The following is a 26656-nucleotide window of genomic DNA, read 5'->3' on the forward strand; positions in this document are numbered from 1 at the left end:
GGAGAGGGTCCTGCCCAGTGGGTGCTGGACGGAGCTGGGGGAGGAGGGGAGGGAGGGGTGCCCCCCGGAGGAAGGTGCTGCACAGCCCCATTGCACGGAAGGGGCCCAACCAATCCCTCGGCAGCCTGAGCTCTGCGCCCGCCCCAGGGTTCTGCCCCCCACAGGCCAGTGCCGCTCACCAGGGGGTTTGGGGGGGCAGCCCCCCAGCCAGTGGCTGTTCAGGGGGCTCGCTGGGCTGCTCCGCCTGTGGCCGCTCGGGCTCTGAGGTCGCCTCTCTCCACATTCCTGCCCCCACAGTCTGGGCCATGAGCTGGAACACGGACCTGTCCAGGGTCAGCCAGCCGGAGGGTAACCTGAAAGGAAGGGAGCGGAGTCAGACGGGGTCATGTCCCAGGGCCCCAGGGCCAGGAGAAGCTGTGCCCACCAGGCAGCTCGGGCCCCACCGGGAAGGGGACAGGTTCTCTTCCTAGCCTGAAAGACCCCAGTGGGCCCTGCTCCCACAGAGGGATCGCTTCTCCCCCAAAATGCAGCCACCTCTGGGGAAGCCAGATGCTTGGGGTACGTCCCAGCTTGGCCAGCCCCCTCGCTCGAGCCATTCTGCTCCAGACCGTGCTGGCTCAGCTGCTCGGGGGGGTGAAGGGCTCGGGGGGAACTGTGTCCTGTGGGGCGGCCCCTGGTCTGTGCTCGAGGCTCAGGAGGTGAGTGGGCCCAGCGCTACCCCCAGGATTCACGTCCCTACCTGTTGGGCTGCCTGGCCTCCTTCTGCACTTTCCTAGCCCCGAACAGGTGTCCCCACTTGATGGGCTGACTGCTGTCGGGGGGCCCCGGGCTGCTCTCCTCCACCCCCTGTCTCTGGGGAGCCCCATTGTCCTTCTCCTTGCTGCGCTTCAGCTCTGTTAGCACCGAGTCCGGGGGGCTCCCCATCCAGGAGGGCCAGCTCCGCTCGCTGGGCTTCTCCCCAGGGTCTGCCGCAGCTTTGGGCTTCTCCTCCACAGCCACCTCAGCGAGGGGACAGGCCTCCGCCCCCTCCACCACGCCCTCGCGGGGAGGGGGCGCCTTCCTGCCCTCGGCCGGCCGGGGCGCAGCTCCTGGCGCCTTCTGCTTCTTCTTCTCAAGGCGGATGAACTTGGAGCCCTCAGCCGAGCCCTCGATGTAAACCTGGGAGCTCTGCATGAGCTGGTACCACCAGCCGGCCTGCTTGTCCCTTTTCCCCTCCCAGGCGCTCTCCTTCGCCTTCCTCTGCTCCTCCTCCCTGGCGCCGTCTGCGCCCACCCCCTTGACCCGTTCCCATGCCGCTCCCTCCTGGCCCCGGCCTGCAGACAGCCCCTCTTCCCCGGCACCACCCGGGCCCTGCTCCGGGGCGGTGCTCCAGCCGTCCGGCTCCTCGGCGCTGCCCCGGGTGCGCATCAGCTGCAGGGTGGAGTGAACGGAGAGCAGCAGGTCCTGCTTGACCCGCAGCAGCTCCTTCTGCTGCTGCTGCTCCTTGCCCATCTGCAGCAGGTGGTGCTCGAAGAGCAGGTCCAGGCTGAAGGGCAGCAGGGACAGGGGCTGGAGCAGGAGCAGCAGCTCCTCGAACAGGGGCTGGCACACGCTGTGGGACAGGCACAGGAAGCCCACCGGCTGGTAGTGCACCAGGATGATGTCTGCAGGGCAGAGGGAAAGCGATCAGAGCCCAGCGCCCTGCCCCGACGCCCAGTTACCCCACTGCCCAGGGGCAGAGCCTGGAGGTGCCACCTGGGCAGAGGGCCAGGCGCAGGGACAGGCTCCCACGTCTCACTGGGATGGTCCCAACCCAGCAGCCAAGTACCATGGTACTGGCCGTGCTGTGTCTCCAGCTCTGCCCCATGGAGAGCACAGATCAGCACCCCTGGACGTCTCTCGCCAGCCCCCGGGAGCCAGGACGCAGCCAGCGAGCGTCAGCACCGGGAGGCCCCATCACACTGGGACCAGGCCCGTCTCTGGCGTGGCCACGAGTCTGGCATGAAAATCGCCCGCTGGAAAGAGGCGCCGCCATGACCTGTTAGCTGGGGGCTGGAGAGGCCAGCGGGGGGCTCCTGATGGGAGGCGAGACCCCTCCTCACCCAGCACATGCATGTGCCTCTCCCTGCCCATGCCAGGCCCCTCCCAGCTAGGAGCTCACTGCTCTGCAAACACGAATGAATCCAGCCCCGCCCTGCTGCCGGGCTGTCATCCTCCCAGCTCACGAGGGGCACAGAGGCTTGGCACTTGGCCATGGGGACGTAGCCCCCTAGCTCTGGCCCTGCCCCCTCACTCTGGCTCCTTGCTCTGGCCCGGCCTCCCAGGCACTTACCTTCGTGGTTATACAGGTGATTGAACCAGAACTCCAGAGACCTGACACTGCAGGAAAGAAACACAAGCAGTGAAGGTGAGAACCTGTGAGGCCCTTTTGGCCCAGTTACTGCCAGATGTTCTGTAGGAAGCGGCACAGCTGGAGGGGAGCCTGGTGGGGAGCAGTACGGGGGTGCAGAACACAATGCAGGCCCAGGGGCTAATGCCCCAGCAGCAAGCTCTGCCTGCAGACACGTGTCGGGGGTGGGGTGGGAGGCAGCATTAACAAGGTCGCTTTGGTTTGGGGCAGGTGAGCTGCTGCTGTGACAACCACGGCTCTCACGAACCCGGCAGGTGTTCCTGGCCCAGCCTGCTTTGCTGAGGGTCTTGTCCCAGGGGTCCTGGCATTCTGTGTGCAGAGCAGCATCAGTGCCAGAATGTGCCTGGCATGGAGAGCCGTGTTTGCCCATGATCTGCCAACCCTAGAGGAGCTGCAGGAACACAGCAGGCAGCTGGATTGAGCTGTTTGGGCCATGGCTTCCCCTGAGCCTGGCAGAGGGGCTGGGAGATGATGCCAGCATGTTTTATTCCCTAACTCCGGGCGTTCCCATCCCTGAAACCCGCCCCATGGCAAGAGAGCTCCAGGCCAACGTCCTGTCAGTAACACCAGGGCATTCATGTGCCGAAGTGGGAATGTTCGTGCTGTGTTCTGTGAATGCTGAGTGGGGAGTATTGACCTGGGAAGGTGGCAGGGGAGCTGTGCTGGGACGGGCTGCACTGGGGAAGGGAGGATACCTGAGCATGTAACCTGAGAACCCTGAAGGGGGGTTGGAGGCCAGGTGACACCTCTGCCCGGGACATTGGACAAAGGACACAAAGGCTGGGAGAGGAGCCGGGGGAAGGCTGAGGGGAGTTTCAGTTTGAAGCTGGCTGGGAAATGGAGAGGGGAGCCCCGACGCGGCTTGGGCTTCCCAACAGGGCTGTGGCCTCGCTGGGGCCCCAGATGGACCTAACTAAAGGGGGTCCTGTTGTCTGTACTGGCAAGACCTGTCTAGGACTGTGTTCCTGTCGTCTAAATAAACCTCTGTTTTACTGCCTGGCTGAGAGTCATGTCTGACTGCAAAGTGGGGGTGCAGGACCCGGTGGCTTCCCCAGGACCCCGCCTGGGTGGACTCGCTGTGGGAAGCGCACGGAGGGGCAGAGGATGCTGAATTCTCCAAGGAGAGACCCAGGAGGTGAAGCCTTGTGAGCTTCTTGCTCTGAGGGAGAGGAGGCTCCCCAAAGTCCTGCCTGGCTTTGTGGGGAGCAGTTCCAGAGCATCGCCCGGGGACTCCGTGACAGAGCTCCAAGCCAACATCTCTCAGTGACACCAGGGCATCCGGAGTGACTCTGCCAGAGCCATTTGACCTCCGGGTAATAACCCAGAGGCAAATTTGGCCCATTTGAAAGCCCCTCCTGGGGCAGTTTGGCTCTAGCAGTTTCATCTCTCTGAACAAGGACAGTGGGAGCTACCAATGACAGGTCACAGCCCTGTGTCTGCACCGCTAAACCTGCCCCTAGCCCAGCACTGTGGGAGCGGGGAGCTCTGACTGCTCCTCCTCCTCCCATTGCCTGGTTCCCCTTTCGCGAGTCCCCGGCATGTGGGGCAGATGTTCTCCATGGCTGGTTCCCCGAGTGCGCCAGGTAGCAGGGGCAGCGCGCAGCGACCAGGCGGGCGGGGAGGGGCGCTGCCCTCTGCTCTGCCCACGGTGGCTCTGTGGCAGCACGGCGGTGCGGTGCACTGGGGCTCACTCACTTGAGAAGGCCGAAGATGAAGGCGTTGAACCTCATGCTGTGGCTGGTCAGCTCGGTGAACTGGCTGATCCTGCTGTGGAGGCCATGCAGAGCCCTGGTGGAGGGGCCTGTGAGACACGGGGCAGGCTAGAGATTAGTCCCGGGGCAGGGGCAGGGGCAGACCAGGTCCCCTCGCACCCCCGGGGCACGCACAGACCAACAGGCCTCGCTCACTCCCCTTCACACAAGGGCAGGGTGCGCCCCAAAGCGTCTGGGCCCTGTGAAATTCCCCCTCTGACCAGCCCCGCAGCCTGCTCCGGGGGCGGCTGCCATCAGCCCAGGCCCTGCCTGGCGGGGTGCAGAGCTAGTGGGGTTCTTGGCCCAGGAGTAAGCAACCGCCGCGTCGGAGCAAACCTCAGCCTGGGGCTGAGCCGAACGCTACCTAGCTGGGTGGACGCCTCCACCACGCTCCAGGGCGTGTTCTTCCGCTGGCCGATGATCACGTCCAGGACGTAGGCCTTGAGCCCGTCGCTCAGGATGTCCCGGATGGCCGGGCACAGGTATTTCAGGATGAGATGCCCCACGTTGGGGCTCACCGAGCTGTTCCCGAGCTTGGCCTGGCAGAAAGCACGTGGGAGAGAGAGGGTTAGTCACTCCTGCTGCAGGGAGTCCCAGGAGTGAGCGATAGAGGCTGTGCAGACAGGCTGGCCTGCCTGGGTCACTGCAGGGAGCTATGCGATGCAAACAGCTCTGAGATGTGCAGCGCTGAGCCCCAGCAGCTCCTCACAACGAGTGGGCCGTGCCCGGTCAGGCTGCCTCCCACGCAGCCCCTCGGGCCAGGGAAGGGCTGCTCCTCAGGCAAAGGCCAGTGCTGTCTCTATTATCCCTCTCTGGCATCAGGCCTCCAGCTACTCTGTAGGCCCCACAGATGTATCCCGTGGCCCCAAACACCTCCTCCTCGGCCTGCTGTTCCTGGGCACTGTGCCCCACAGCAGCTCTGTGTGGGGCTCACTAGAGGGGCGGAGCCGGGGTCTCAGCCTCGAGTTCCTGCCCGACATTGAAGTGGCTCCTGGCCATTGGCGAACGAGGCCCCGGAGAGCAGAGGCCGCGGGTTGAGCTGGCATGACCTCAGCAGCAGGGAAGAGATGCTCTGTGCTCTGGCAGGCTTGGCAAGGGTGCCAGTGCCCTGGGCTCGCCGAGAGTGGCCCTCGCGCTGAAATCCAGCTCTGTCTTTGGATGCTTCCCACCCGTGCAGGCCCTAGGAGGCAGTGAGACCCTGGCACGCCATCGAAGCCAGCCTGGAGCCTGCCCAGCACGGAGCCCATTGCAGACTCGCCTGGGCTTCCTTCAGCCTGCCAGCTTCTCCGTGACGCGAGCATGGGCCATGCAGGAGACAGCCGGGCAGCCGCCGGGGTGGGCTGAAGGGCGCAGTGCCAAGCAGCCCACCCCATCTGCAGGACTAAGGAACGACCCAAAGTGGCTCCCGCCCGGGGCACGCAGAGCCCCAGACCCGCTGGAGGCTGCAGGATCCCGACTGCCGGAGTGGGGCCAGGAGCTGCGTGTTGGCATCTGCACACCCATCACTGCAGACCAGCTCACTGAGCCGGCTGTGACTGGCAGGCAGGGGGCTGCCCGTTTCCCTGGCCTCAGGGGAGAGGAGAGAAACCGGCTTCACCCATCTGTCCTGGCGGAGCAGGGGCGTGCACCTGGAGAGCTGGGTTCAGTAATACTCCTGGGGGCAGAGGCAGTTTTCCCATGGGTGAATGCTCAGCACCCAGCACTCGAAATACAGATCAAGCCCAGAGCCGGCTCTGTCCGTCGCCGTGAATGAGGGCAGAGCCAGGGCCAGATGGTGCCATTAGCTCCCCAGAGGTCACGACAAAGCCAGGACAGCCGCAGCCGGGAATGGTCTGGCAATGCAGCTAGGGCCCCAAACAGCCTTAACTCTGCCCCACATTGACACTTGCTCTGCCTGTGTTGATTACCACCGGCCCCAAGGGCATATGGGGACCTAGGTCAGAACCAAACAATTTCTAGAGACGCTGGCTGCTTCTCCTCCCGCTGCTGGTGTCACCACAGGGCAGCCAAGGCTGCCGGGGGCATCACTCTGCACGCCCAGCCTTGGCTCTGCTGCTGACTGTGGCCTTGCCCCTGACCCCGCTGGGTTTGCACCGCCCTGGCTGGAAGGCACCGAGTGTGTGCAGAACAGGCCTGCCCCGCCCCCACCTCCCGCCCAGCCCCAGGGCCTGGCCCGACAGCCCCGCTGGAAGGAGGCGGGGAGGGCCAGGAAAGGCAGGGAAGCGGGTGCTGCTTTACCTTCACTCCTGGGTCCCGGCTCGTTCCGAAGTGGGCCACGATCAGGTCCACGGCCATGTTGATGGCCTTCACCAGCCCTAGAGGACAGAGAGGGCGTCAGAGAGGGGCCTGGCGGGGGAGCCCCCTGCACATTCCCCGCCCAGACGCATTCCCCAGGACTCCAGCGGATGCCCCATGCCTGGCTAAGAGCAGAGTCAGCGCCCTTCACCCCCGCGCCCTGCAGCTGGCTCTGCAATGGCAGCCGGCTGGCGAAAGGGCACAGGGTATTTCACAGGTTCACCTGGCACAGTTGCAGGGCATCAGCGCTGGCTGTTGGCTCCTGGCGTGCGGTGCTGCTGCTGGAGCCGAGGGCTGCGCCCAGGAAGGGGCGACTGCCCCTGGGGGCCATGCTGGGGGCTGGGAGGACGCCGTGCCAGGCTCTGTCCCTGGGGCAGGGCTGGATTGAGAACGCTGTGATGCTACTACAAGGCACAGTTTGGGGATCCGTCAGCGCTGGCGAGCAGGGAACAGGACGTGGCCTGTGGGGCAGAGGTAGGGGGCGCGGGGGCTCAGGGCCCGCAGGCAGTTTCAAAGCACTGACTCTGCTCGGGGTTGGCTGTGCCGTGAGGCCGCACTGCCTCCCTCTGCGCTGCGCTTTCCGACCCCGGCTGGGAGGCAGGGCCCCTACCTTTCTTCTGCAGCAGGTCGATGGAGATGGACTCCGTGTTGCCATCCGGGGAGAGGCAGAACTCGGCTGGCGGCTTGTCCGCCAGCGACAAGTACTCCGGGAAGAAGTCGGGGTAGCCCAGCTGGAGCTGTTTCACAGGCTGGCCTGCAGGGCCCGGAGACAGGGAGCACAATCAGACAGACGCCCGCATGCTAAGGCAGCCCCAAGCCTGGCTGTGAATGCACCGACTGGCTCCAAAGGTACCTGGCGACAGCAGGAGCACACCACAGGGCAGTGGGGCATGCCACTCACCCGTTATCCCCTAGTTGGACAGTGACTTGATGGGCCTCCTGTCCTGTGTCCGTCACCCCCTCGGCTCACCCAGCACACAACCACCGGCCAGGCCCGGGCTGCAGCAGCCACAGACCCGTGGGATGCTGAACCTGGCCCCTCTGCTCACAGGCTGGGGGGTGTCAGGCCCCAGGCCAGACTTCCAGGGCTGCCCTGCATCCTAGCCCCTGGCCTGGAGGACGTGAGCTCACCGCCTGGCAGAGCCACACACAGAGTAACGCCCCCGCCGGCCGTACGCTGCTCCATACAGTGGCTAGTGGCACATGCCACTCCCCTCCCCACCCCCGAGTCTCCAAGGGGAAAATGATGCCAGAGCTCATTCGTGTACTTCTCCTCTGCCCTGTCCTGGCGGTGGTGCAGGTCCCTAGAGCCTGGGGCCCCAAGGAAGCTCTGCCCCTGGCCCAGACGGTGCCGCTGGGGATGCTGGGTGGGGGAGTTGTTCTGCTTTGGCCAGTCTGCCTCTCCCTTCCCCCTCGCACGGTGTTTGTGAGGGGCTGTCGGCATGGAGCAGCGGGGACTGATGCACACCCTGCAGTGCAGGGCAGCCCAAGCAGCAGCTGCTCATTCCCAGCGGTGCCCCGGGAAGCTGGAGCTCCCCGCAGAGCCCCGCGGGGATCTGAGCAGACGGCCAGGGGGACGCAGGGCCCGTTGGCTCCAAGGGCTGTGGGAAAATGGAGGCGGCTGCCACAGGCTCCTTTTTGGCCCAGGGGCTCCTAGCCGGCTCTGATGTGGTACTGAGGCACCTGCCCTAGGACCATCTCTGCCTGGCCAGAGCTGGGGGACATGCGCTCAGAGCCGCTCCCTGCCTGCTGTGCGGAGTGGGGTGGCCGGCTGGGCCTGTTGTGGGGATAAGCTCACACCTCCCCTTCCCCACACGATTGATCACAGGTGTGTTCCTCACGCCCCCCCAGGACGGGCACCGCAGCCAGGGCCAGCAGGCCCCGCGGAGGCCAGGGTCCATCTGACCTGGCCTGGCCTTGTGGGGCAGAAGCCGGGGTAGCGTCACCCATGTTGCCCCCCCCAGCGAGGTAGGGGCGCACCATTCAGCCTGCCGTGAACGTGGGCGGTGTTGAGGGAACCAGGGAACTCAAAGATGGGGTTCCTCCGGGCGAGCTGGGGCTCCTGCTGCCTCCTGTCCAGGCTGCCTGCTAAGCCAGCCAGCCCCGAGCCGCGGTCCAGGCCCAGGGGGTTCCTCCGCCTGTACTCCCGCCACTTCAGTGCTTGAGGGGAGAGGTGGTTTGCTAGCGGTGGAGGGGGCCGGGGACCAGTGTGGGGTGGAGGGGGAGAGAGAGACAGGGAAAAGGACAGAGACAGACACAGCACATTAGTTACAGTCCAGCAGCGCTTCAGAGACGTTAGTGGGTTTGTGTGAGGAGGGAACCGGAGCCAGAGCTGAGCAGTAAGGACAGGACAGGCCGTTGCTGAGAATCTCCCGGCTCAGGGCACACACAGACCACAGCGGATGGGGCGAGGGAGCCCAGGCACCGGGGGCTCAGAGCCGGAGGGGAGCCGGGGGGTCGCTCAGGGCCGGGCGTAGCAATGGGGCGGCTCTGGCAGGGCCTGGGCGCTCAGCGCAAGGCACCGAGGGATGTGCTGGCCGGGGCTGACGCACAGTCAGTGCCCAGCAGCAGGGACGTACCATTGAGGGGCCGCGTGCCCACACTGCTCAGCGACCCCGAATTTCCAGCCTCACTGCTTCCTCTCCACTGGGGCTCCACAGGGCCCCCCGCTCGGCTCGCACTCGCTCCCTCGGATGCCAGAGGCGGGAGGGAGCCGCCATGGAGTCGGTACTCGGAGACCTGCGCCCTCTGCTCCAGCGGTGCCTCCTTCCTGGGGACCGGCCGGGGGCTCTCCTGGCGGTGCAGGGCTTCAGCCTGGGCGGGCAGCGCGGCGCCTGCAGATGGGGAGGCCCTGCTGGGAAGCAGGTTGGCAGAGAGCGGGCAGGACCTGCTGCGGGGAGGGTGGCTCTCGCCGGCTCTCTCCGGGGTGGGCGAGCAGGAGGAGTCCAGGCTCTGGAAGAAAGGGGCAGTGCTGCGCACCGGGGAGTAGCTCCCCAGAGGGGACGGCCGGGTGCTCTCTGGGGCTGGTTTCTTGGCGGAGCCGTCGGCGAGGGAGGCGGCTCCGTCCGCCGAGCGCTGAGCCAGGAGCGCGCCATGCGCCAGGCCCCCCGCGGCCCCGGGCTGCTCAGCCGAGGTGGCGGAGGCGGAGGACTGGGAAGCAGAGGAGGGCTGCTGGCTGGCGGGCCGGCTGCTGGAGGCACTGTAGAGTTGCGACAGGCTGGCAGCCAAGTGGCTGTGCAGGGCCCGGGCCTTGGGCTGCTTGCTGAAGTGGTGCTGGAAGACGAAGGGCTGGATGGGCAGAGTGGTGGGGCGCTGCTCCTTGCTGTACCGCACCACGGCCTTGCTGTCCGCGCCACCGCCTGCGGGAGAGACGGGGAGCGTGAGGGGGAGCCCCACCCAGCCAGCACCAGGGCAGGGACGGGCAGGAGCCGCAGGCTGGAGCCACAGGCGGGCGCGTGGGGCTCCTGGCACTAGGCTGGCCAGGGCAGCCTCCTCGCTGACATTCGCTGCTGTGTAGGGCCCCCGGGCTGCAGGGAGACAGTCGTCAATGGGGGGCATGGGACCTACTCCCTCAGCAGCTGCTGCGCCATTCCCAGCCCTGCCCTGAGCCCCCCCACCCCACGGGGCTCCCACTCACTCGCCTCCTCCCCTGCAAGCCCCCAACCACCCCACTTCCACCCTGCCTGGGGCCCAGAACAGCCTCACCCCAAGCTCCTGCACCACCACCAGTGGGACACCACAACCCCCTCCTCTGCTCCACACAGTGCTCAGGATCTAGCAGTCACCCTCACCCCGACGATCCTGCTCCTGTTCCCTCCATCACCATCGGTGCCCTCAGCCTGGCAGCCCTCAGGGCAGGGCCTGCTCCCAGCACGCCACAGTTGGGGGAGATGCTGGCGGGGCAGGAGAGCTCCGGGGAGGGAGGGGGAAGCCCCTGGCAGAGACAGAGACAGGTGCAATTGCTAAGACACAACCCAGGCTCAGGGAAAACAGGGAAAATGCAGGGCAGGAGCCTGCCGTGGAAGGCCAGGACTTTGCCAGTGAAGGGTAGGAAGGCCCCAGAACATGGGCATCTCCCCGCCTCCCTGCACGGTGCCCGGCCCGCAGCTCTGGAGTAGAAGGAAGGGTGCCTCCTCTGGGGGCACCTCTAGGAATTCACCTAAGGAAGAGAGGGAAGAGCATCTTCGCAGGCAGGCTGCTAACCTAGAGAGGAGGGCTTTCAACTAGGTTCGCGGGGGACGGTGTGTGACGTTATTGATATAAACTGGGACCATACAGAACATGGTTGCAACCAAGGTCCTGTAGTGGCACCAAATCTTATGTAAAGGGGGTCATATAAGGTGTCTAAGACCAGGTTATGGGTTGCTGGTTATGATTATGCTGTCTGTATGCATGTGTCATTTTGTAGTTGAAGTTATAAGTATTGGCTGTATGCTGTCCGTATTCCAAATTGGAGCTGTAGTTCTGGGTGACACCCCAGACAAGTTGGTGTTAGCTCTGCTTAGCCTACTTGATGGCCCATTAAGGACCATCAGCTACACAACTGACCCATTGAGAGGAGGCAGATACGCCTTGTAACTCTGCAGGGTGTGCAGGGACTTGCCCATGCGACTCCAGACTCCATTTTGCTGTAACTTTCCACAGTAAGAACAAAGACGTGTTCTTACACCTGGAAAAGCCTATAAAAGGCTGATGCGTCTTCTCCATGTTGTCTTCAATCCTGTTTCTTACCTCTGGAGGGACTTTGCTACAAACTGAAGCTCTGCACAAAGGACTGATGACCAATCCCAGCTGGGGATGTTCTCCAGAGACTTGATTTGAACCTGCAGTTTATTCCATCACTGCTACAAGCCTGAACTAAGAACTTTGCCATTACTGTATGGAATTGATTCCATTTAACCAATTCTAGCTCTCATCTCTATCTTTTTCCTTTTATGAATAAACCTTTAGATTTTAGATTCTAAAGGATAGGCAACAGCGTGATTTGTGGGTAAGATCTGATTTGTATATTGACCTGGGTCTGGGGCTTGATTCTTTGGGATCGAGAGAACCTTTTTCTTTTATTGGAGTTTTGGTTTTCATAACCATTCATCCCCAGGACGAGTGGGACTGGTGGTGATACTGGGAGACTGGAGTGTCTAAGGAAATCGCTTGTGTGACTTGTGGTTAGCCAGTGGGGTGAGACCAAAGTCCTCTTTGGCTGGTTTGGTTTGCCTTAGAGGTGGAAAAACGCCAGCCTTGGGCTGTAACTGCCCTGTTTAAGCGATTTGTCCTGAATTGGCACTCTCAGTTGGGTCCCGCCAGAACTGCATCATCACATGGTGACCTAAGCCCAGAGGTAAGTGGGGAAGTAGGATACCAGGAGGAAAGACAAGGAGGAGGGTGCAACAGGGGAGGCCTCCTGATTCTCAGAGAAAATAGGGCAATTGGCTAGTTATCTTAGGTGCCTGTACAAGAAGCCTGGGAAACAAGCAGGGAGAACTGGAAATCCTGGCACAGTCAAGGAACTATGATGTGATTGAAATAACAGAGACTTGGTGGGGTAGCTCACATGACTGGAGCACTGTCATGGATGGATATAAACTGGTCAGGAAGGACAGGTATGGAAGGAAAGGTGGAGGAGTTGCACTGTGTGTAAGGGAGCAGTATGATTGCTCAGAGCTCCAATATGAAACTGGAGAACAGCCTGTTCAGAGTCTTTGGGTTAAGTTTAGAGGCGAGAGCAACAAGGGTGATGTTGTGGTGGGCGTCTGCTACAGACCACCAGGCCAGGAGGATGAGGTAGACAGGTCTTCAGACAACTAACAGAAGTTTCCAGATCACAGGCCCTGGTTCTCATGGGGAACTGACATCTGCTGGGAGAGCAACACAGCGGTACACAGACAGACAATCCAGGAAGCTTTTGGAGAGTGCTGGAAACAACTTCCTGGTGCAGGTGCTGGAGGAACCAACTAGGGGCCGTGCTCCTCTTGACCTGCTGCTGCTCACAAACAGGGAAGAATTGGTAGGGGAAATAGAAGTGGGTGGCAACCTGGGCAGCAGTGACCATGAGATGGTCGAGTTCAGGATCCTGACACAAGGAAGAAAGGAGAGCAGCAGAATGCGGACCCTGAACTTCAGAAAAGCAGACTTAGACTCCCTCAGGGAACTGATGGGCAGGATCCCCTGGGAAAATAACAGGAGGGGGCAAGGAGTCCAGGACAGCTGGCTGTATTTTAAAAGAAGCCTTTCTGAGAGCGCAGGAACAAACCATCCCAATGTACAGAGGGAACAGCAAATATGGCAGGCGACCAGCTTGGCTTAACAGAGAAATCTTTTGTGAGCTTAAACACCAAAAGGAAGCTTACAAGAAGTGGAAACTTGGACGGATGACTAGGGAGGAGTATAAAAATATTGCTCAGGCATGCAGGGGTGTAATCAGGAAGGCCAAATCACAGCTGTAGTTGCAGCTAGCAAAGGCTGTGAAGGGTAACAAGAAGGGTTTCTACAGGTATGTTAGCAACTAGAAAAAGGTCAGGGAAAGTGTAGGACCCTTAATGAAGGGAGGCAACCTAGTAACAAAGGATGTAGAAAAAGCTGAAGTACTCATTGATTTTTTTGCCTCTGTCTTCACAGACAAGGGCAGCTCCCATGCTGCTGCACTGGGCAGCACAGTATGGGGAGGAGGTGACCAGCCCTCTGTGGAGAAAGAACAGGTTAAGGACTATTTAGAAAAGCTGGACATGCACAAGTCCATGGGGTCGGATCTAATGCATCCAAGGGTGGTGACGGAAATGGCTAATGTGATTGCAGAGCCATTGGCCATTATCTTGGAAAACTTGTGGCAGCCAGGGGAGGTCCTGAACAATTGAAAAAAGGCAAATGTAGTGCACATCTTTTAAAAAGGGAAGAACAACAACCTGGGGAAGTACAGACTGGTCAGCCTCACCTCAATCCCTGGAAAAATCATGGAGCAGGTCCTCAAGGAATCCATTTTGAAGCACTTGGAGGAGAGGAAGGTGATCAGGAACAGTCAACATGGATTCACCAAGGGCAAGTCATGCCTGACCAACCTGATTGCCTTCTGTGATGAGCTAACTGGCCCTGTGGATATGGGGAAAGCAGTGGACATGATGTATCATGACTTTAGCAAAGCTTTTGACATGGTCTCCCACAGTATTCTTGTCAGCAAGTTAAAGAAGTATGGATCGGATGAATGGACTATAAGGTGGATAGAAAGCTGACTAGATTGTTGGGCTCAACGGGTAGTGATCAATGGCTCCATGTGCTTGATACCAGGGCAGCCGATATCAAGTGGAGTGCCCCAAGGGTCGGTCCTGGGGCCAGTTTTGTTCAACATCTTTATTAATGATCTGGAGGATGGGATGAATTGCACCCTCAGCAAGTTCTCAGATGACACTGAGCTGAGGGGAGAGGAAGATACGCTGGAGGGTAGGGATAGGGTCCAAGTGACCTAGACAATTTGGATGATTGGGCCAAAAGAAACCTGAACCTAGGACCTGGGGATTACAGTGGATGAGAAGCTGGATATGAGTCAGCAGTGTGTCCTTGTTGCCAAGAAGGCTAATGGCATTTTGGCCTGTATTAGTAGGGGCATTGCCAGCAGATCGAGGGATGTGATCATTCCCCTCTATCTGACATTGGTGAGGCCTCATCTGGAGCACTGTGACCAGTTTTGGGCTCCACACTACAAGAAGGATGTGGAAAAATTGGAAAGAGTCCAGCAGAGGGCAACAAAAATGATTAGGGGGCTGGAGCACATGACTTATGAGGAGAGGCTGAGGAAACTGGGCTTGTTTAGTCTGCAGAAGAGAAGAATGAGGGGGGACTTGATAGCTGCTTTCAACTACCTGAAGGGGGGTTCCAAAGAGGATGGAGTTTGGCTGTTCTCAGTGGTGGCAGATGACAGAACAAGGAGCAATGGTCTCAAGTTGCAGTGGGGGAGGTCTAGTTTGGATATTAGGAAACACTATTTCCCTAGGAGGGTGGTGGAATCTCTTTCCTTAGAGGTTTTTAAGGCCAGGCCTGACAAAGCCCTGGCTGGGATGATTTAGTTGGGGTTGGTGCTGCTTTGAGCAGGGGGTTGGACTAGACACCTCTTGAGGTCCTTTCTAACCCTGATATTCTGTGATTCTAAGTGTGAGCGAGCCCTGGCCGTGGTCGTTCCCAGCATCACCGAGCCAGGGCTCTGCACAGCCTCCCCTGCCCTCTGGCTGCTGCCACCGGTGGCGTTGCCAACTCAGACTGAAACTATTCTGGGATATTTTCTTCCCCAACTGGACATAATGTAATTGTCTTAAAATATCCTATAAAAATCTCCAATTGCTTTCAATAGTCACGAGGAGACCCCAGGCCAATCCTGGAGGGTTGACAACCCTAGGGACTGGAGCAGGCCTTTGGGGCAGGGCCCTCCTGCCAGAGCTGCATATAACCTGGCACTGCACAAGCACGACATGGGTGCGGGTGGGACTGCATGGCCCAGAAGGCTCCAGCTCCCGAGGCCCAGGCAGAGCCCCTTCGTGCTGGGCCCCTGGTGCTTGTGGGGGGCCTTCGGCCTTCACCCCCAGGGTGATTTGAACAGGGCTTTTAGTCTGAGGCCCAGGCGTGGCATTCAACTGGCAGGCGCGGCAGCTCTCCCCGAGCAGCAGCTCTCCATGCACTAGTGCACAGAATTAGCAAGCCCAGCTCCCACCGCACCGTCCCACTGGGGCCAGGACCCAGAGCAGGGGAAGGGACCAGCCAGTGGGAATGCGGCGACAGGAACTGCTGCGAACACTCACCCACGTCCCTTCCCGAATAGGAACCTGCCTCCCTCCAGCTCAGCGGGGCCATGCGTTACCCCTCCTCTCCCCCGCTGTCCAGGACCCCGTGTAAGCAGGGACTGAATGAATCCTTCCCGGACAGCAAGCTGGGCCGGGGGGTGGGGGAGAGACTTGGGTGTGTTCATGTACATACAGTTTGCTCCTGCTCTGCTCAAGTATTCAGCAAAAAGGGATCAACTTTGGCTGATGTTGGGTACAAATCACCTTAGTATTGAATGCCGGGGTAGTGAAATATGGTTCCCAATGTGTTAATTATTGTAGGAATACAGGAAAGCAGGACTGTGATTAACCTGTCCCAAATAAGCAGGGGCACCCTCAGTTGGAAGAACCTCATTAAGCAGGGACTCAAATGTCAGAGCCTTGTGGAAATGGGGGAAGGACTTGGAAGAGAAACCAGAATCCTGGTCAGGAGATTGCACCCTCACCCCCAGGTTCTTTCTAGACTGGCTCATCCTTTTCCTTCTCAGTGTTAAAAGAATAGTGCTAAATAGACTTCATTAGGTGCCTCTTCTGTTATTTTAATTGCTTAATCAGAGCTGGACCCAGCTGCGGTCAGCTGCGGCTCCTGCACAGAGCTGCGCTCTGTACCAGCCAGCCTCGCCTGGTTTTCAAAGCTGCCTGTATGTAACAGGGCACCTGCTGCAGGGGTGAACGAGCAGGTACCTGAGTAACCAGTGACAGGAACTTAGTACCAATGCAACGGCTGATGGATTTTACACAATGGCCCGTAGCCAGGGCCATGTTGCCTCAGCCCCAGCCAAGCCCCTTGTCTACACTATAGGGTGCCAGGGACCCCAGTGCCAGAGCAGCAGGCAGGGAATGGGCACAGATGGGGGCCCGGGGAACCGAGCTGTGCTTTGGAGAGGCACATACCAACAAGCCGTAGAACTCAGAGGTGGGCGTGACCCACCAGGCCCCTCTGGCCAATGCCCGGTTGATCTTTCTCGCTCTGGCCCACGAGGCTGGTGCGTGATGCCAATGCAAAAGGGAACGTTAATCGGCATTAAGGGCTCAGGCCCCACCCTCACTTCCCTACTAGCTATTTATTCTGTCGAAATGCCAGGGCTGGGGGCTGCTCACTCAAACCTCCCTCTCGCTATCACAGCAAACTGATGCTTATGAAAACGGGGCCGTCGCGGCTGGAGCGAGCCAGGATGGTGCAAGCTCCCCAGGCCAATGCCACACCGGGCTGTCTCCAGAGAAGATGATGCCAGTCATGCCACGCAGGGAGACAGTTTTGTAGTGCGACCGCTCCACCCCTTTTCACTGTGACGGGGGAGGATTTGAACGTGGGGCTCCGGAGGTGAACGGCTACGAAACCACTGAATTATTCTTGGTAACCAAGGCTCTGGCCCTGCACAGAGCTGAGCGTCCCCAGCTCACAGTCTGGGGAGCAGCAGGTCCTGGGACCCCCTTGAGATTAAGCCACTGGTGTGATGAGGGCACCCATCAGAGGGACGGGGGGCAAACCAACCTCCCGGGCAACACGAGATGTTAACCTCAGTCTGCAAGCACCACGGTAGGTTGCACAAGTCCCATCACATGGGAGGTTTGAAACAAGACCCAGCAAGGGTCAGAAATACTCAGCAGGCAAGAAGCCTGCTCTGGCCTGGGGGTGGGGGCGTTACATGTCCTCGCATGGCAGCTCTTTTCCTTGGCAGATTCAAATGATGGCACAGCCCTAAATCAATCCTCCCCGCAGAGCCTCTCTCTCTGCTGCTCCTGCTGGGGGCCAAAGGGGAGCATTTCCTGGTCTATTTTAATCGTATTTGTTTCCTTACCATCTGCTCTGGCTCTAACATCTCGTTGTCCATGCCCGCTGGCAGGGCTGCCTGAGAAGCTGGCACCAGCCTCCATCAGCAGAGAGAGAGAGGCCTGCTCGGCTGCCCCCTGGCCGTTGGCACCTGAGTCTTTGCTGGAACACACCCTCGGGCCATCGCCAAATCTGTGCTCCACACGGTAGCCCTCGCAGCTCCGGTTCAGGCAATGGCCAAAAGGCATGGGCGGGAGGCTCTGGCAGCGTCGAGCTCTGTCCTCGAGAAGCCCTGGGCAGTCCCGCTGGCACTCGGGGATGGGCGAGAACTCCAAGGAGGAGTCACCGCTGGTTCTGAGCGGTGGGGAGGAGCCATTCTTTTTCCTGCCTTTCGCCAGCTCGGCAAAGGAAGTCACCCGCTTCGGGGGCGAGCTCTGGATCTCTAGCGCTTGGCTCTCGCTCAGCTTGACTGGACAACTCATCATGCGCTCCAGGGAGCCCAGCCGGGTCGTGGGACTCCGGTCCAGGTTCCGATCGTAGCTCCTGGAGCGAGGCCGGCCAGCGTTTAGGTTAGGCGGGGATACGTTCACATACACTTGCCCCTCAATCACGTTTTTCACAGCTTCGCCCTGGGTCTCCGCCATGAAGCATTCCCCATCGCTCTCCTGCGGCTGAGCACTGGGTTTTCGAAACAAATAGTACTCCGAGGGCTGGACAGGGCTCCCCTTGGTGTGATCTTCAGAGCAGCTGGTTATGGAAGAGCCCGCAGGGCTAGGCGAAGACTGGGAAGACAAGTCACATGTGACTAATTTATAGTAGTTCTGGGTGGCCACCACAAGCCGGGCTTGGCTTTGGAAGCAAGCGGTGAGGTCTGAGCTCTCTGCAGTGCACGGCTCACAGTGGAGGTGGTAGGAGTTGTAGTTGGCATCGAAGACGGGTGAAGACGGGTGGTGGCACCCACACACTTTCCCCGAGCTCTCCGCGTTGTGCGATTCACAAGACATCTTGGATTCCGTGGGTGACGAATGCAGATCCAGATAAAAGGCCCCGGTGTCCGAGTGGCTGCAGAAGGAAGAGTCACAGGACAAGTTGGCAGAGTTCAAGTTGGAGCGAGAATGGCCATTCATTTTGTTGTAGAGGGTGCTGAAGTTCACCAGAACCCCGTCCGAGCTGTTGCAAGAAGAGTCGCTGACATACCCCATTTGCTGGTCCCCGGTCTCAGACTGACTTGACGTGCTATAGCACCGGCAGTGCTGGAGCTCCGTGCTGGAACAGCTGCAGGTCCGGCTGTGCAGGGCATCCGGGTTCCTCCCTGACTCGTCAGAGCTATTGTTCCAATCCTGGTCACCACCCTCGAAGGAGAAGCTCCCGCGCTGGCAGCTGCACTCGTCCAGCTCCATGCACTCCAAGGCCAGCGGGCAGCAGTCAACGTTGTTCCTCTTCTGGACATCGGCACTTGTGAGTTTGTCCTCTTGCCCATCCACCACGCCAGACCTGCTGGCCATGCTCCAGGGCTTCACCACGGGGCCGGCATCGTGGAGGTGGAAGGGCGGCAGCTCGTGCAGCTGGAAGGACGGCTTGCCGGCCACCATGGAGCTGTGCAGATGGAAGGACTTCTGGCCCGTGCTGTTGCCAAGGAGACCATGCCCCTCACTGTCACCCAGGAGGAAGGGATTGTGCCGTGTCGTGACGCTGGAGATGACCGAGTCTCGCGGTTTCCTCTCTTTGTCTTCTGCAGCCTCTGCCGGCGCATCCGAGGCCTGCAGCAAGCTGCCATATACCAGGGAGTCTGTCTGCGAGAGCTCCCTCTCTGGCAGAGAGGCGGCCCGCGTGATGCCCAGGTCTGGCTGGCAGAAGGGATTGGTCCTCTTGCTTCCACTGCAGCACTGTCGGTCGGGGACCTGGCAATGAACCAGGGGGATGTGATGGACAATCAGTGTTTCTCCTGCCAGCTTGGGTGGACTATCCATTCTTGAGAGTGCTCCTCAGGAACTCAGCCAGGCTGGCGCTACCCATGGAAGGTAGGTGGGCTGCGGGCGAGGCTGGGAGAACACATCTCAGGAGGGGAGCTGGAGACCTGAAGAGAGGCAGAAAACAAAGGGAGTCAGGAGCAATGTTTAGGCCGTTCCAGGCTCATTTGCAGAGCCTAGGTTCTCCCTAGCACCAGCGCTGAGTCGTCACCGCCTGCTTAGCAACAGTGACTCAGAGCATAGGGCAAAACTCACCGGCCTCCTTTCTGCCAGGCTCTGCCAGGGCATCTGTGCTGCTAGCTGCCCCCTCCTGATGTACACGTGACCCAGGTACCATGCAGCCCTTGAGCGAAACACAGCCCATGCAGTCCTGGGAGGCTGCCCGTCTTCAATTCCGAGCGCAACCGTCCCACAATGCAATTCTCCCTTTATTCGCCTTTCTGAGAATATCTCCCCCACCTCTCGGCACCAGGGACGTCACCCAAACTCTGACAGGCCTCCCCATGGAGCAGGCAGACGGCGGCCAGGTAGCCCTCCCCTCCCCCTGCCCAAAGCTTGGGTGAAAGGAAGCAAGTGAATCCCAGTGAATTCCAGCTCTGGTGCTGGGCACAGCTCAACAGCCGAGGGCTCCTCACGGACCCAGGGGCAGCAAGGCATGCGGGGGGGAGGTCTCAGCCTGCGTACCCTGAGCCGGACCCACAGTTGAGGGCTTTACAGGGCAAAGCCAGCACCTTACAGCCTTGGGCTAGGTGGGCTGAATTACCCCTTTCCATTTTCTGCACATCAGCAGCCCAAACTCCCGGGTTTCGATCATGTCTCTGTATGTCCCATCAGCGCTGCCGTTCCACCCGCCTTGGGCACTGCCGGGACTGTGCCTGGGCCTCCGCTGGCCAACAAGCAGAGTTCCCTGAGCGCTCCTACGCTCCCGCGGCGCACGGCATGGGGCAGTGGGCTGGCCAGCAGGGGGAACGTGGCGGATGTTGTTCTCTCTCTGCCATTCACGTTTGGAACGTGCCAAAGCAGAGCAGAGAGCGGCATGGGAGGGCACGGGAAGGGGACAGGCCACCAACCAGAGATGAGCCAACTCCCACCAGCTTTAGTCTGCGACTGGGGACGTGGGCGTTAGCGCTTCTGGCGGGCCAGGGGGATGGGATTTCAGCGCCAGGCACCCCTCCTGTGACCACGCAGGGCCTAGCAATCCCTCCAGCCTCATTGTGCCACCCATCAGGCAGCCTGTCTCTCGCCAGGACCCCATCACAGGCACACTGGCTTCCTCATCCTGCCACCCCCACACACCGAGCAGCCTCCACAGTATCTTTGCCTCCCTCTGGGGCCCAGCTGCCCGGCTTCTCTCTCCCTTGGCTCACTGCAGCCTCATAAAACGTATGCAGGACGGCAGGGGTGCAGATGTGGGGAGAGGAGACCCAGGGCCCAGCAAAACTCCCCTTTGGAGCGAGACTGAAAGCATGGGGAGAGGGGCCAAGTAAGAGCGCGCATGGTAAACACCTATAATCTAATGAGTGGTCTAGAGAAGGGAGATGGAGTTCTGTTTGTCTCGTCTCATAGCACAAGAACAAGGGGACAGTCCAAGAGATTAAAAGGTGGAAAAGTCCAAACTGATGACAAGCGATGCTTTTCCACATAGTGTGTGAATAGCCTGTGGAACTCCCTGCCACAAGATGCTACTGAGGCCAAGAGTTTAGCAAGGTTGCGAAGGGCTTGGATGTTTATGGGGCCAGTCAGGATATCTGGCACTGGAGCAGTTAATGATAACAAACATTCTGGCATGGTTATTAAACCTCCTCTGTCAGGGCTTAAGCCGCTCTCCATTCACAACCAAGGGGGAGACCTAAGGAAGTGTGGATGGGGCAGATTATATCACATCTGCTAGTGCAGACCGAGCTCATCCCCCCAACTGCAGTCACTGCAATGAGCCCCTGGCTCACAGACTGAGCTCATCTCCCCACTGCAGTCACTGCAACGCGCCCCCAGCTCACAACCGAGCACATCCCCCACTGCAGTCACTGCAACGAGCCCCCAGCTCACACACCAAGCTCATCCCCCCACTGCAGTCATTGCAATGAGCCCCCGGCTCACAGACTGACCTCATCTCCCCACTGCAGTCACTGCAACACGCCCCCGGCTCACAGACCGAGCACATCCCCCCACTGCAGTCACTGCAATGAGCCCCTGGCTCACAGACTGAGCCCATCCCCCCACTGCAGTCACTGCAATGAGCCCCCAGCTCACACACCGAGCTCATCCCCCCACTGCAGTCACTGCAATGAGCCCCCAGCTCACAGACTGAGCACATCCCCTCCCCCCCCACTGCAGTCACTGCAACGAGCCCCTGGCTCACACACTGAGCTCATCCCCCTGCACTGCAGTCACTGCAACAAGCCCCTGGCTCACAGACTGAGCACATCCCCCCACTGCAGTCACTGCAATGAGCCCCCAGCTCATTGTCTCCTTCTGGTCTACCAAGTCCTGTAGCTCTGCCTGTCCTTCCAGACCCACCCATGTCCCTTATTTTGTGACCCTGCCCCATCCTGGTGGGGGTGTCTGTCTCCCTTCAGGCAGGCCCCTGTCGCTCGAGCCCCCATCCTGGGCTGGTCCTCAAGGCCGCTAGCCTCAGCCTGTTTCAATCCCTCCTTCAGCCTCATTTCTTCTGGGATGCCCATCAGAAGGGATTCCCTTTAAGACCCATTTGTCAGGAGATAATTTATACTGACCCCCACCCCCTTCCAAACTCCCATGGACTCCCCAAGCCCTGAGCCACTCACCCCTGGGCTCTGTCCCAGGGGCGACACAGGACACGGGTTCCTCCTGCTGCAGCTGGCATGGCCAAGTCAGCCAGCAGCGTCACCAGCCCTGCAGCACTGCCCTCCCCACGAGAGGCTGTCCCCAGCCACTCAGCGCTGTGCCATCCAGCCCTGTCCCCGCGCAGGGCGCTCCCCCTCGCTCTCCTGCAGCTGGGGAGAAACGTGGCTGTGACTGTGCTGGGATGTGTGTGTCTGGAAGGGCCGCCAGCCCGTGTGAAGGAGGGAAGTGTAAATACCCAGGCAGGCAGGCAGGCAGGCGTTGTACCATAGGGCCACTCGGAGCAAGGCCAGGAAACAAGCTGGAACCTACAGGACCCTTGTCCATATGTCAAAGCTGGAGCTGGCAGAACAGAGAGAATGGGCAGGACGCAATGTGTGACCACTTGCAGCTCTGGCTCGGTATGTTGTGCAGCACGTGAACGGCTCCTGAGCTAGACAGGGACTGACCACAAAACGGAGTCGACAAGTCAGACACACACACATTACCCAGCAGCGTCCTGTTCACCGTGTCCGAGAGCTGACTCAGGAGTACGTTCAGTGGATGCACACTGTTCCCTGGACCCGGCTCAACCCAAGTTTGGTTCCATGGCCTGCCAGTAAAGCTCAGCCACGCCTTCGGAGTCAAGCTGAGTTCTTGGGAACCGAGTGGAGAAGGCCTCACAGGCCACCCCAACGGACACGGACACTTTTCACTGAGTCAATGGTTCGTTTTACCGACATGAGCCTAACTCCCTTTTCTGGGGACGCGGCCAGGAACATGCAGCTCCTCTATTGAGCACTCCTGTGTGGCAAGCAAGCTGGGCTGCAGGAGGTCTCATCTCTAGCTCTGTATGCCCTGCTCTGGCAGGGCGACGGTGTCAGGGCTCCCCTCGCCCATTCCCCAGGCACGTGGCAGCTCCCGGCTGCCGTGCCACCCCGCACACGGCACCAGCAGAGGAACAAACCACTTTAATCCAGGTGGGAACAGCCCCGTCTGGCACAGTGGAGGGGCCAGAACCTGTTCCCTCGGCATCTGCCTGCCAGGACCCTCCACAGCGCCCCTCAGTGGCCACCTGCCCTGCCACTCAGGGAACAGAGACCAGGCATTAGAGCAAAGGGCCACGTGCCCTTCCACATGGATCTGTGGCTGTTCTGCACCACCCCGGGTTTCAATGACAGGACTGCCTGGCACCCAGCGGGTTGGGCCATGCCCTTCCTCCCACCTCCCTGAATGCTGGCCCACGCGGCCACCCCACTCACAAACACTAGCCTGCACCCCTCCCCAAGCACAGGCCCATGCCCCTCCCCGAGCAAACACTAGCCTGCACCCCTCCCCCTGAGCACAGGCCCATGCCCCCCCACCCCCGAGCAAACACTAGCCTGCACCCCTGTAGCAGGAAAATCCTATTTTACTGGTTTGATTTAAAATGTAGTATGTATTGATATATTTTATAATTATGATTTAATATGCCCTGACAGCCACCCTTCTTGATTTCAAGGCAGGAATAGACCAGAATAGTCCTTATGGCTGATTGTGGTCACCTTCTGTTTTAAGATAAGGTTTCATTACAGTATTTGCTAGAAGGTCTTGCTTCTTGTGTGCATTGCAAACTAAGCTGTAAAAGGTTCTTTTGTAATCCCTTCAGTAACCATATAACCCTTTCCAAAATGTTATCCTGCCTGAAAATCTCTGTAACATTGTTTGGGGTGAGTGAGGAATGTGTGCATAGTCAAAAATAAGTGAAAAGCCATCACAAATGTCCAGATGGTCAAGAAAAAGTGAGAGACTTGGAAACACCAGGAGATCATCAGAAAACATCCATTGTATCCCACCCTAAACAGGTTAGCAGCAATGATGACCTCAGAGGTGAGGCAGCCTCCCTGCCACCCCACGGCAAGACGACAAATAGGAGATAACAATGGGAGATAAATAACAGCCGAAAACCCCAAGATTAACCCCAGTTAAGGACTAACGATCACAGAACAACATTGCAAAATGCATGGACTCAAATGGGAATTTACAAGTATAAAGCTGGGGTGTTTTCCAGGAAACTCTGGGTTCAGTCCTGCATCGGATTGCAACCGAGGGGTAGGGTGTGTGTGTGTGTGTGTGTGTGTGTGTCCTCCCAGCCCCCCTGTAGCAGGTGCTCTCCTGTCCCCTACTGAGCTGTCACTGCCCCGTGCCAGTATAACCCACACACCTCCTAGGAATAAGCACGAGAGAAACACAGCCAGCATGTGTGACTGGGGCCTGGCTTGCTTACACGTGCACTTATGTAGCGTGGACACACGGCTCCACCTCCCCTCAAGGTCTCTCAGGACACGTCTCGTCTCCGTGGGCCCAGAAATCGTGGAGATAGACAGATAGAGCTTCCCCTGGCATGGGTACCAGCTCCCTCAGCAACGTGCATGGCAGAGAGACAGTGCAGCTCCAAGAGGGCTGGGGGGCCAGGTGGAGGGACTGGAGGGACGGGTAACGGCCAGGGGGCTGGGTAAGGGCCGGGTGGAGGGACTGGGGGGATGGGTAAGGGTCAGGGTGCTAGGCAGAGGGACTGGGGGGGCGGGCAGAGGGACGGGTAAGGGCCGGGGGGCTGGGCGGAGGGATTGGGGGGCCGGGTGAGGGCCAGGGAGCCGGACGGAAGGACTGGGGGGATGGGTGAGGGCCAGGGGGCTGGGTAAGGGCCGGGGGGGCAGGCGGAGGGACTAGGGGGACGGGTAAGGACCAGGGGGCCGGGCGGACGGACTGGGGGGATGGGTAAGGGCCGAGGGGGATGGGCGGAGGGACTGGGGGGGGGCGGGCGGAGGGGCTGGAGGACTGGGTAAGGGCTGGGGGGCCGGGCGGAGGTACTGGAGGGATGGATGAGGGCCAGGGAGCTGGGTAAGGGCCGGGAGGGGCGGGCGAAGGGACTGAGGGGCTGGGTAAGAGCCTGGCAGCCAGGCGGAGGGACTAGTAAGGGCCGGGGGGCTGGGTGGAGGGACTGTGGGGCCAGGTGAGGGCCAGGGGGCCTGGCGGAGGGACTGGTAAGGGCCGGGGGCCGGGCGGAGGGCCAGGGGGCCGGGTGGAGGGACTGGAGGGCTGGGTAAGGGCCGGGCGGAGGGACTGGTAAGGGCCGGGGGGCTAGGTGGAGGGACTGGGGGGCCGGGTGAGGGCCGGGGGGCTGGGTGGAGGGACTAGGGGGCCGGGTGAGGGCCGGGGGGACGGGTGGAGGGACTGGGGGGCCGGGCGAGGGCCAGGGGGCCGGGCAGAAGGGCTTGGTAAGGGCCGGGGGGCCGGGCGGAGGGCCAGGGCGGAGGGACTGGTAAGGGCCAGGGGGCTGGGTGGAGGGACTGGGGGCTGGTGGAGGGAATGGGGGCCAGGAGGAGGGACGGGTAAGGGAGCCAAGTGCCTGGCTTGGCCAAGCAATGGCTACGGGGTCGGTGGGGACACGTTATGTGTTACATATCTGAGGGGTGTGACACAAGGGATGACTTGGGGGCTGCACGTCATGGAGCTGGGAGGGGCACTGGGAGGGAGAAGGTACGTGTGTATCAGGAAGTTCTTCCCAGCATGAGGTGGCCAGAATCAGGGCCTGGAACAAAGCCTCAAGGCTGGAAAGGGAGATGCCCCTGGCTTTGGCATTTCCAGTGAGACTGGACAACGTGCCAGTGGCCGTACAACAGGAGCCGATCTGCCCGCAGCTCCCGTGGGCGCCGGGCAGGGTGATCTAAGCAGCCTTCTACAGCTCTGCCTTCCTGTGCCTGCGGCTCACCCTCCGGCATGCGGGCAGAGCTCTGCAACAAGCACACGTAGGTTGTGACTCGCGCTCTGGCCGCATGGCCCTCCAACAGAATCCACTCCTCATGCCCTCCGCCGGCCCACCCCACCCCCCAGACACTTTCCGCAAACCCGCCCGAAGGGGAGTGAGACCGGCTGTCTAACTGCTAATGCCACCTGGAAATCACGGCTGAAATCAGAGGCTAGCACCGACCATCACTTTCTCTCACAAGTACACTCATAGCACAGCGGGCAGAGTGACATTTCCGAGGCACCCTGCTGCCCGCAGGAGCCCACAGCGCTCACAAACGGGCATCACCTCCTGGAACCCTGGATCCAGCTGGGGAGAGCACAGCAGCTGTTTAACAACACACAATCACACTAACGAACTGGGTAGCGAGGGAGCCATGAAGGATCCTCCACGCAAATGGAAGTGCTGAGCAGCGTTTATACCAAGACGAACACCTCTTTGCCAGGGGAGCTTGAAAAACCTCAAAACGGGCAAGACTTCAGTGTCATTCATACCTCAGCAGAGAGCTGCCCCACGGCCCCACTGCACACTGACTTGGGGAGAAGCGTGGGGCCAGTAACTCCTGCCAGCAGCACCTACCAGCCTGGACCCTGATGAGTGTGGGAGATCTGCCTGAGACTACAGCTGCAGCCAGCGAGTAACGGCAGGCTGGTCCCCACCCCAATCCCAGCCAGGCCCTGGGAAGCTGAGACACGGCCCCGTCCAGGCCGAGAGGAAGACACAGAGCGGTGTCATCTGAAGAAGGGGACAGAGGGCTCAGTGTCAGGTATCTCTTGGGCTCCTACCGCCTTGATCCCCGCGAACTGGTGACAAAGTAGGGAAGGAGGGTCAAGCTAAGCCCTGAAATGGCAAAGGCAGCGTGCTCCCAGCATCTCTTCCTGGCTGCAGCCTTCCTCTAGGAAGTAGTGCCAGGGGCCTAGGCAGCCAGTCGGATCAGGAACACTCAGAGGAGCATTCAGTCCTCACTCAAACATTCCTCTGGGGTGGTTCATCCACAGCCCTTTGCAAGCTACGGCTCCACAGGAATCACCCCCCGAAAGGCAGCTGCATCTGGGGTGAGACAGTCGCCATTTGACAGCACACAGCAACT

The 26656-nt window shown here is 60.2% G+C and overlaps 1 protein-coding gene across 5 annotated transcripts in view; it reads right to left on the reverse strand.

Moving 5' to 3' along the window:
* Positions 1-26656, reverse strand: part of RUSC2 (RUN and SH3 domain containing 2) — a 74295-nt gene that overhangs the window by 1347 nt on the left and 46292 nt on the right. For 3 of the 5 annotated variants that reach the window (XM_050943531.1, XM_050943529.1, XM_050943530.1), the window contains 10 exons: positions 17039-19087; positions 9015-9794; positions 8416-8616; positions 7046-7189; positions 6379-6455; positions 4505-4679; positions 4085-4190; positions 2312-2358; positions 740-1643; positions 180-353 (listed from right to left, as the gene is read on the reverse strand). In XM_050943531.1, the coding sequence (XP_050799488.1) occupies positions 180-353; positions 740-1643; positions 2312-2358; positions 4085-4190; positions 4505-4679; positions 6379-6455; positions 7046-7189; positions 8416-8616; positions 9015-9794; positions 17039-18980 (4550 nt within the window). In that variant the 5' untranslated portion in view covers positions 18981-19087. The remainder of the gene's footprint in view (positions 1-179; positions 354-739; positions 1644-2311; positions 2359-4084; positions 4191-4504; positions 4680-6378; positions 6456-7045; positions 7190-8415; positions 8617-9014; positions 9795-17038; positions 19088-26656) is intronic. The other 2 variants (XM_050943532.1, XM_050943534.1) reach the window with 2 other exon arrangements.

The sequence above is a fragment of the Gopherus flavomarginatus genome, chromosome 3 (assembly GCF_025201925.1).
Source record: "Gopherus flavomarginatus isolate rGopFla2 chromosome 3, rGopFla2.mat.asm, whole genome shotgun sequence".
Lineage (NCBI taxonomy): Eukaryota > Metazoa > Chordata > Testudines > Testudinidae > Gopherus > Gopherus flavomarginatus.